We start from the raw sequence: 10,000 nt of genomic DNA, 5'->3' as shown, positions 1-10,000 counted from the left end.
CTAGCATGTGCTGGCATGAGTTAGCATTGGCCGCAACTACACTATATGTTAAACTAGATCCTGCTATACTAAGTTAGCATTCTGATGCCAAACTAAGTGAGGGGGCGGGGCTTTGTCGGGGTGCGGTCTCCCAAACCACAAGATCAGCTCCTCTTTCCTGCGTCGTTAAAGATGCAGCCGTGGACAAGCTCAGGTGACACCCTCAACCAGAACACAGAAACCTCAGCCTATGAATAATACACACACTGGGACCATCTCTCTCCCTCTCTCTCTCACACACACACACACACACACACACACACACACACACACACACACACACACACACACACGTGTACGTAAGCTACCACAGAACCCACACAGTGTTTCTGACGTTTGAGGGTGTTGACAGTCAGAAGGAGGAGAATCCTTGCCACTCAGACACACCTCGGTTCCCCCTGAACAGGAAACAGGAAGCGCTCACATGACACCTGTGTCTGGGGCTCAGGATTCAGAAGAGAGTCCTGTGTTCAGTACCTAACCACGGGGGAAGGCCCGCTTGTGTCGTCAAAGAAGCTGAATATGACATCCTCAAAAACAACTGGTCAGACTTGGTCGTTGCCACGACGCAGGCTGAAGGGGGAGGGGCCGACAAGCGCCGTCTCGCCGCACGGCGCCGCCCAGCGCCATCATCCTGCTCCTCATCAGGCTCAGTTCCAACCCATTACACCCAGTCACACTCAGGATAATTATGAGTTTTATGGCAACACTGGCAAGCTTCAGAGATAGAGAAAGAGAGATGAAGAAGGAGAGAGAGGGAGGGAGGGAGGGAGGGAGGGAAAGAGGGAGGAGGAGAGAGAGATGAAGAGAGATAGAGAAAGGGAGAGAAAGAGAGATAGAGAGATAGAGAAATGAAGGACAGAGGTAGAGTGAGATGGAGGAGACAGAGAGAGACAGGGATGGAGAGAGAAAGAGAGCTGGGGGAGGAGAATTAGAGTTTATCTGAGGGGAGAGATACGGGAGAAAGCTAGCTCTGTGGGTCAGGGTAACATTCTGCTCGCTAACCTAGGCTGCAAGACAAAAAGCTACAAGCGACTGTTGTCTTTTAAAGAGTGTCAAATGAGTTCTGGGTTCTCAGAGAGATTTCTCTGTCTGAAAGTGTGACAGGTCTTCAGGGGGATGGGGAATACGGGGCAGCATGGAGGTCTGGTCTGTGTGGCTGGCTCCACGTGGCTCCTCGCTGTCTAGCAGGGCCTGGGGCATCTCAGACACAAGAGGAGAGGAGGAGAGGAGGAGAGGAGGAGGGGAGGAGGAGGGGAGGAGAGATGGGGAGGAGGAGAGGAGGGGAGGAGGAGGGGAGGAGGGGAGGAGGGGAGGAGAGGAGGAGAGGAGAGGAGAGGAGGGGAGGAGAGGAGGGGAGGCCAGTTCCAGAACCAGAGAAGACAGCATCCACAATAAATAAGAGTTCTTGGTGACATGGCTGTCTCACATGGTGCTCCATGCAGATGCAGAGAAGACAAGGGTCGTAGAGAGAGTTGGGTTGACATATACAATCGTGTGTAACTGTTCTATGTAACCAGTGTGGTCAGGGGTCGAACAAGCAGGACCATCGACTAATCTTCAATCTAATCTAATCTTTAATCGCCGCATCTTTGTGGAGAGTGTATGTTCACGTTCCATAAGCTGACACGCCAGCTTTGACCGTCCGGGCTAGCTAGCCTCCGTCTGGGCGAGCTAGCCTCCGGAACGAAAATCCAACAAGAATTAAGGTTTTAAAAGCAGGGCATACTGGACTGGGTCACCCCCCTCATCCGCCCCCCAGTGTGAGTAACAACACAAGACGGGCCAGGGAGGGGTGGGAGGGGGGACCTCCAGTTTAAGATGGAGCAGCAACATTTCTGTTGTTACTTCCTCGGTCCTCAGGGCTGGGGTGGAGCAGCTGTGATGGGGGTGAATCAGGGACCAGGTCTGGCTGTGTCTCTGTCACCAGGACACAGAACGCTGACTGTTCTCCTCTGAGGCGAGTGGCGGGACACACTAGCCTGTGTGTGGTTGTTCCAGAGTGTGTGTGAGAGTTGTGTGTGTCTGTGTGTTAGGAAGGGGTGGAGGTGAATGGGGGCAGTACAACAGAGTACAGTAGAGTACAGTAGAGTACAGTAGAGTACAGTAGAGTACAGTAGAGTACTCATCAATGAAGGAAAATATTTTTTAAAAAAATATTGTTAGGAAACCTTTTTTCTGAAAATATTTCCCACACGCATGCGGAAAAAATCTTAAACTTTGTTTCGATTTTTTTTTTTTACCTTTCAAAAAAAGAGAGAAAAGCCTAAAACAGTGCCTGTTAGAGCAGAGCCTCGCAGAGCCTGTTAGAGCAGAGCCTCGCAGAGCAGAGCCTGTTAGAGCAGAGCCTCGCAGAGCACAGCCTGTTAGAGCAGAGCCTCGCAAAGCAGAGCCTGTTAGAGCAGAGCACAAAAGACTGCTGAATATTCCATACGATTAATGAACACAAGGCAGAACCTTTATTCAGACAAAACAGAGGCCTGAGGCGCTTCAATATTTCTCCTCTGCTGTAAAGCAGTTTTCAGGCATGTTTACTGGGGTTTACGTCCCATATTCAATATTCTAATTACAAAGGTTAGGGGAAGGAAGACACTTGGTCGACAAAACAGACCTACCTAAACAACAGCCCAGTTTCAATCCTCCAACAGCTGAGTCGCTAAATCAAACTGAAAAATAGGCCAGAGTCTGGAGAATCCTCCTCTTACCTAGCTAATCAGTCAGACAGTTCAGATGTGCCCCAGGCCTATGATCTGATTATGGAATTAAAAGAATATGATCACCTTCTTAGAGAGACTTGCCTAATATGTTTAATCCGGTGTATGCACCTGATCAGGATCAAGCCACACATACCCACACGATTGTTAACTGTGCTTGCATGTGTGTGTGCTTGTGTGTGAGAATATGAGGAGCATTAGCGAGTTGACGTCACGTGTCTCCTCTAAAATAACTAGGGTAATTGTTCTGCTTCATTACTGCATGCTAATAGGATATATATCAACTCTGGGAATGTTTGCGTTAACGCTAATCCCACACACACTCCTCTAAACCAAACCTTTTCTTCAGAATAATGCAGTCCTTATGGTCTAGTCTTTAGTCCCAACCCAGCATAATCACATTGCACAAGTACGTAAACACGTGCAGATATAACCAAAGACACACACAAAATCCTCATAAAGATATAAATGTTTGTATGTTGTTACTCTAGGTCAGTAGATAAAGTCGAAAATATCCATGATTTAAAAAGGAGATAAATGATGAACATAATTGGTTTTTTGTTATAATCTGAAGTGGTTGAAGGGATTTCTGAATCCTTTCAGCCTGCCATCCGTAACAACAAATATGCATGGTGTTCAAATGTTTGGAAACAGATGTATTATTCATCCCTTGGAAAATGATGCAATGCATTGTCTGTAGTTTGGTAATCTCTGGCCATAGTCTACTATCATCTGATGCTTGATCTCTGAGATGAGCTGGTGAATGTTAGCGTGCTCAGGGCAGATCATGGCAGGCAGACAGGCAGGCAGACACAGACAGACAGACAGACAGACAGACAGGCAGGCAGGCAGGCAGGCAGGCAGGCAGGCAGACACAGACAGACAGACAGACAGGCAGACACAGGCAGGCAGGCAGGCAGGCAGGCAGGCAGGCAGGCAGGCAGGCAGGCAGGCAGGCAGGCAGGCAGGCAGACACAGACAGACAGACAGACAGACAGGCAGGCACAGGCAGACAGACAGACAGGCAGGCAGGCAGACACAGACACACAGACAGGCAGGCAGGCAGGCAGACACAGGCAGGCAGGCAGGCAGGCAGGCAGGCAGGCAGGCAGGCAGGCAGGCAGGCAGGCAGGCAGGCAGGCAGGCAGGCAGGCAGGCAGGCAGGCAGGCAGGCAGGCAGGCAGGCAGGCAGGCAGGCAGGCAGGCAGGCAGGCAGGCAGGCAGGCAGGCAGGCAGGCAGGCAGGCAGGCAGGCAGGCAGGCAGGCAGGCAGGCAGGCAGGCAGGCAGGCAGGCAGGCAGGCAGGCAGGCAGGCAGGCAGGCAGGCAGGCAGGCAGGCAGGCAGGCAGGCAGGCAGGCAGGCAGGCAGGCAGGCAGGCAGGCAGGCAGGCAGGCAGGCAGGCAGGCAGGCAGGCAGGCAGGCAGGCAGGCAGGCAGGCAGGCAGGCAGGCAGGCAGGCAGGCAGGCAGGCAGGCAGGCAGGCAGGCAGGCAGGCAGGCAGGCAGGCAGGCAGGCAGGCAGGCAGGCAGGCAGGCAGGCAGGCAGGCAGGCAGGCAGGCAGGCAGGCAGGCAGGCAGGCAGGCAGGCAGGCAGGCAGGCAGGCAGGCAGGCAGGCAGGCAGGCAGGCAGGCAGGCAGGCAGGCAGGCAGGCAGGCAGGCAGGCAGGCAGGCAGGCAGGCAGGCAGGCAGGCAGGCAGGCAGGCAGGCAGGCAGGCAGGCAGGCAGGCAGGCAGGCAGGCAGGCAGGCAGGCAGGCAGGCAGGCAGGCAGGCAGGCAGGCAGGCAGGCAGGCAGGCAGGCAGGCAGGCAGGCAGGCATTCCTCAGGAATTAGCACAGGAAACAATAGGAAGCCCTATCTGACAACTGACAACACACAGCAATTACCCCCTCTGATCCCCATGGGAAAATACTGTGGGAGGGGCAACGCACACACACACAGGGTACACAGACACACACACAGTGTACACACACACACTCACACACACAGTGTGGAGTCTAAACCCCACTGAAACCTCCTGGGCTGTTTCTCTGTCAGCAGATGACAAAGCGGATGAGTCTGGATGGATATCACCCAGAACAGCTGACTTCCTCCTGTAGGTACAACTGACAAACCCCGACTGAGGCAGGTGAAGACAGGCTGCCCTGAACTCATGTTTGATTTACAAATCTGTTATTCGTTATCTTTACTGGCTCAGTCTACCCGCCCGTGTTCTTTTCTAAACATGATCTTATTTCTGTGTGAGTACCCATAGATCCAGGTGTAAGACTGAAGACAAATTCCTTGTTGGTGTAAACTTGGCAAATAAAGCTGATTTAGATTGCGATTCTGAGAGGCTGACTGAGGCAGGTGAACCAGGCTGTCTGAGCTGTCAGTGCGGGGCTGGCTGAGGGGCAGGAGGGGAGCAGCGGGTCGGGACCCGGGCTGGAGTCTGGGCTTGGAGCCAGAGAGCCAGGCTGAGGGGCAGATGTTGTGTTGGGGCAGACCGTACACACCCCAGAGGGCAGAGCCTCTCACCCCACTGCACCGCACGGCGAAAACACGCTGGCTGCTTGTTGTAAGGAAACGTGGAACCATCGCAGGTTGCTGTGATATATACATATATATCATTGTTTTACCTTCCCGCCAATTGGAACTGCAGAGAGCATTTCTGCCGTGATAATTTGAGATTGTGGCAACAGTCGGATGAACGTCACTCATTTAACCTGAATGCGATTTCACAAACGTATACAAATGTCCAGGTCAATACTACCTTACACTCTTATGACACACTCATAACACACTCTTGAGGTCGTACAAAAAGAAGTGCACCTTCAAAGGCACACAACTCGGCCCAACAAGACAACCAGCAGAGACCACACGCGTGTGAATCAGCTGTACCATAGCCAAATGGTACGCACCAGGGCAGGGGTGTACCGTAGCCAAATGGTACGCCCCAGGGCAAGGGTGTACCATAGCCAAATGGTACGCCCCAGGGCAAGGGTGTGACTGAAACCCAGCCTCACTCACCATCATGGGGGCAGTGCTGAAGCGGATCTTCCTGCTGGGGGGGATTTCCTCGTGGTCCTCCTCAGGCAGCCCGGGAATCTCCGTGAGGTCGGCGCCGGGGTCGTAGACGACATCCTCGTCTCCGTAGAGGTCATCCTCTGGGTCAGTGCAGCTCTCCCCCCAGCCCTGGTAACAGGCGTCTCCGTCCGCGTTAAAGATCACCCTCTCGTTCCCTCTATACTCCTCCTGGCCTTCCTCAGCCTGGTCCTCCGGGGGTGACGGGGTCTGCTTCTCCCCAGGAACCTCAGCCTCTCTCTGGGGTTCCCCCTCTGCCCTGCCCGGGGTGTCTGAGACCTTACTGGGAGTCTCACCCCCATCTGCGGCGTCTTTGGAGGGTCGCGAGGCCGGGGGAACGACTTGATCCTCCACGGTGGGCTTCTCCTCTTCGCAGGATCCGTTGATCTGAGTCCCGTTGGCAGTGATCCTGCCATCCAGACCCCCCCTCCCATCCTGCTCGCCCTCCCCAGCCACCGTGCCTCTCTCCTGGGGTTCCTCTCGCAGGGGGTCAGGCTTCAGCTCCACCAGAGGGCTGGGGCTCAGGAGGTCCTCCTCCGACGAGGACATGGGGAACTTCCCGCCTCCCACGCGGCTCCTGAGCCCTCGTACCGGGGACTGCCGCGAGTCGTCCTCGCTGAGGTCCCCGTGGCGGTGCGAGCCGTCGGGGGAGTAGAGCGCGCGGCCGCCGTAGCCCCTCCTGACCGGCGCACCCTGGCTGAGGTGGTCGACGTTCTCGAACACAGCGCTCAGCTGGCTGACGGTGGGAGACGAGGCCTCGGTCCTGGAGCAGAGGGAGTCCAGGGAGTCTGTGCTGCCCCGGTTGGAGCGCGGGCCCCGCCAGTCGTCCAGGTGCTCGTGGGAGCCCCTCTTGTCGCGGCCGTACGAGTAGACGGGCGACTGGGACGCGTCGCGGGACTGCTGCTCAAACAGCTTCCGGGTCTCGGAGAACTTGGAGCCGCCGGCGCCGCCGGCAATTCGCTCTGCGGACACGCTGTGCTGCAGCTTGATGACGGAGCCGTCAGATTTGTTGATAAAGTTGGTCGGCTTCGTCATCTTCTGGGGCGCGGCTTCTTCCGGGCCCTTGGCGGTCTTGGGGGCTACCGGGACCCCCTCAGAGGTCATTTGCATGAACATGTCCTTGATACGACTGACGTGGGTCCCATACTGGCGGCCACGGGGCTGCCGGGGCCCCTCCGGGCCCCTGGGCTTGGGCGGGGCCTCCACCCTGGGCTGGTCGAATGCCTTCTTCAGGGCCTGGAACTCGGCCCGGTAGGCGTTGCGGTGGGGGGAGGCGCTCCGCAGGGTGCTCCTCTCCCCCGAGGCCTCCGTCTTCAGCATGATGGCGGGAGGATTGGAGAGGATCTCAGCATCGCTCGGCCCTCATCTCGACCACCGTGCCCGGTAGCGGTGAATGTCGGGTGACCTGGTGTGCTTAAACAGCTGCTCCTAACCCCTCCAGACCTGCCGGGCATCAGGAGAGGTTTGTGTTAGCTCAGGAAGATGAGATCATTTTGGTTACCGGCTATAAAGGACACTTCATACACAACATCACTCAGAGGCGGTCCATTGGCAATTTCATAAAAGCTCTTAAGACAAGTGCACTAAATGTAACAGGCAACTGCTCTCTAAAAGCTTATCCTAATGTTAATGATGCTTGCGGTGCGGAAAGGTGGGTTAACTCTCCGTAATCAAAATTCAAGCACAGAAGTATGAAGTTCATGCTTAACAATGACCAGAAACAATCATCTGAATAAAATAAACAGATGTCAACGACACATCGAATCATTGATGGCAGATTTCCATTGAAACTATTTTCAAATAAATGTGTTGAATTTGTGACGAGGCATAGCTGTAAGTGTGAGGCTGACCTTCCACCAGAGTACCCCTGCTATATTCTGCACCATCATCATCCAGATTAACAGTACGGAAGACCGAAGGTCGGCTCAAAACAAGCTCGCTCGCTGCTGTTCTACCGCCTCAGAAAGATGTTTCCACTACAGAAATATCTGTCTATAATCCGACATTACGGAGAAATCGAAACACTGTTGACACCACAATATATTGAGTTTACACATAATACAGAGTTGGGTTGTATTATTGTTTTGGTAAATGAAAAGGCATAACACTGCCATGTTATACGTTAATCTCTAAATACTAGGCTTTGCATCGAAATACATTTAGGTCTTTAAGCAATGTCGTGAAAAATAAACAGATGCAGCCAGCAGTTGGTGCCAGCTTGCCTTATTTGTGATGCTTCACGACGCAATCAACAAAATGCATCGCGATGTAAATATTAATCGGTGTAATTTTAAGTGAACAGGTGCGGGTTGTAATCAATGCATACGGTAAACCAAACTTCAAGATGCAATAGATAAAACTGTAACCTGAAACATACAGCTTCAACTCGATACATCGTGCGGAATGAACCGAAAACACATCTTCAACCGCACAAGATTGACAGCCCCATTTTAGATTGGATCTAATGTTCCTCGGTAATTCATTTCCTTTTATGATTTTTTCAGAGGCACATTACTGCTTCTGGTAGTTTGAAACAGTGAGGAAGCAGAAGTTGGCAGTTGTTGCCACACTGAGGCAACCTGCTCGTGCAGCCTTCAATGTCTCTTACAAAACAAAAGAGTGACTTACATTCATTGCTTCGGTTTCATTTGATAAAAGACCAAACACTTGCATAATCCAAAAGTTAATTCACAATAGAAAAACGTTTTTGTTGTAAATGTCCATTCGCATAAATCATTTCCATCCAAGGCAGTTCTAGAAGTCCAGTATTGTGTCGCCTTACTGAGACATTCGGTCCTGCAAACCGGGATCTACACAGCGCTACAACGCCATTGCAGTCAGTGGATGATGCTGCCATTCGCACAATAGGGGTGTTGACGCTGAAGTCATCCCGTCAGTTGAGAGGTGTGCAGCTGCACATTTTCTAATACTACGCCGTCCAATGTCATTATTACACCCAGTACAAATAAATACGGCCCTATGTTGCGAATGTCGACGCTTTATAAAGGGCGCACACATGTGGCAGGTTATTATCGTGGCAATGGTTTGGTCCGGTTATCTGCTTGGAGGGGGGTTCTCGTGAACTGCATTCTAGCACAAATACCAGCACACAATAACTTCACTGGGACCAAGCGGGGGAAATATGGCTAGGCTACTAATTATTTTGTGAATATTTGACATTTTATTTTAGTAAACCTTATTAATTTATTGTCACAGACACACACACTGCTATCTGTGTTGCAATTCATATGTCAGTGTTATTCACGCAGCATCCTGCCATTATTGTCTTCCTTGTGTTAATTTAAGACTATAGGCCTAGATGCCGTATAGGCCTATCCGATAACGAACATCAAACCAGATAACAAGTCTAACTAACCATCCCGGAGCTTGCTGGGCTGGGTGTGCCATGTGATGAAGGCTTGAAATAAAGACATCATTGTAAAGGTGTCCAATAATATGCTACCAATTTGATTAAATGGTTTCTGTTTCGTCATTCTGGCCCCGAAAGACAGAAATGCACTGTAGGCTGTTCTGTTACATTGGAGGTAAAGGCCTACTCGTGATCTAGCCTATTGGACGTGGTGGATAAAAAGTGGAAGTTAAGATCTTAGGTCGTCAGTGCAGTGATTGAATGAGAGAATAGAGTCCTTGGTTTGTCGAGCTCTGGGGGAAACGGGAATTCAGGGCATAATGCTTAAACAGCAGAACAGAAGAGGAATGGCTTGTTTTTCTGACCATCAGCTGTTTCGCCAATTCACACACAGTAGCCTACCCAGGGGGCTGTACGGTGTATTTTTGTGGTGTAGGCCTACTCGCCATGTTTTGTGCTTTACGGAAGGCAGTTCCTTGCAAAATGACGATGTTTAACAGGGGTGGGCAGGTTGTGTTTATTCAGAATGCTGTTTTGGGTTCAAAACAGCAGAGGAGGAGCAAGACGTTTTAGGATGATTTTAGGGACAGCTTTACGATCCTTTTGATGAGCTAAACGATTTTGGAGAGCAAATAGCTTGAAGGAGCATCTGTCTTCTGGAGTGTGCGTAGTGGGGGGTTAAGGTTTTAATATCCTCTCACTGCCCTCAGTAGGCCTATGTGTGAAGGGGGTGTGTAGAGGGTGCACAGGGGCAAGACGCGGTATTGATTGACACACGAAACACCGCTGCAAGGGGTCATTGAGCGAAATGTAGGCT

The 10,000-nt window shown here is 52.0% G+C and overlaps 2 protein-coding genes across 5 annotated transcripts in view; one reads left to right on the top strand and one right to left on the bottom strand.

Moving 5' to 3' along the window:
• ppp1r9a (protein phosphatase 1, regulatory subunit 9A) overlaps positions 1 to 8,640 on the bottom strand; it is a 28,545-nt gene extending 19,905 nt beyond the window's left edge. For both annotated transcript variants that reach the window (XM_084696961.1, XM_084696962.1), the window contains exons 1-2: positions 8,442 to 8,640; positions 5,760 to 7,256 (exon numbers count right to left, since the gene is read on the bottom strand). In XM_084696961.1, the coding sequence (XP_084553087.1) occupies positions 5,760 to 7,133 (1,374 nt within the window). In that variant the 5' untranslated portion in view covers positions 7,134 to 7,256; positions 8,442 to 8,640. The remainder of the gene's footprint in view (positions 1 to 5,759; positions 7,257 to 8,441) is intronic.
• A 1,317-nt stretch (positions 8,641 to 9,957) lies between these two features.
• Positions 9,958 to 10,000, top strand: part of sgce (sarcoglycan, epsilon) — a 13,541-nt gene continuing 13,498 nt past the window's right edge. Inside the window, exon 1 of one of the 3 annotated variants that reach the window (XM_084696959.1) lies at positions 9,958 to 10,000. This exon is cut by the window's right edge and continues 453 nt beyond it. The gene's annotated coding sequence lies outside the window, so the exon portion shown is untranslated. The other 2 variants (XM_084696958.1, XM_084696960.1) reach the window with 2 other exon arrangements.

Source organism: Hypomesus nipponensis, chromosome 4 (assembly GCF_054491055.1).
Source record: "Hypomesus nipponensis isolate SF chromosome 4, ASM5449105v1, whole genome shotgun sequence".
Classification (NCBI taxonomy): domain Eukaryota; kingdom Metazoa; phylum Chordata; class Actinopteri; order Osmeriformes; family Osmeridae; genus Hypomesus; species Hypomesus nipponensis.
The sequence above is the reverse complement of the archived record's forward strand: the minus strand, read 5'-3'. Positions and strand labels throughout refer to the sequence as shown.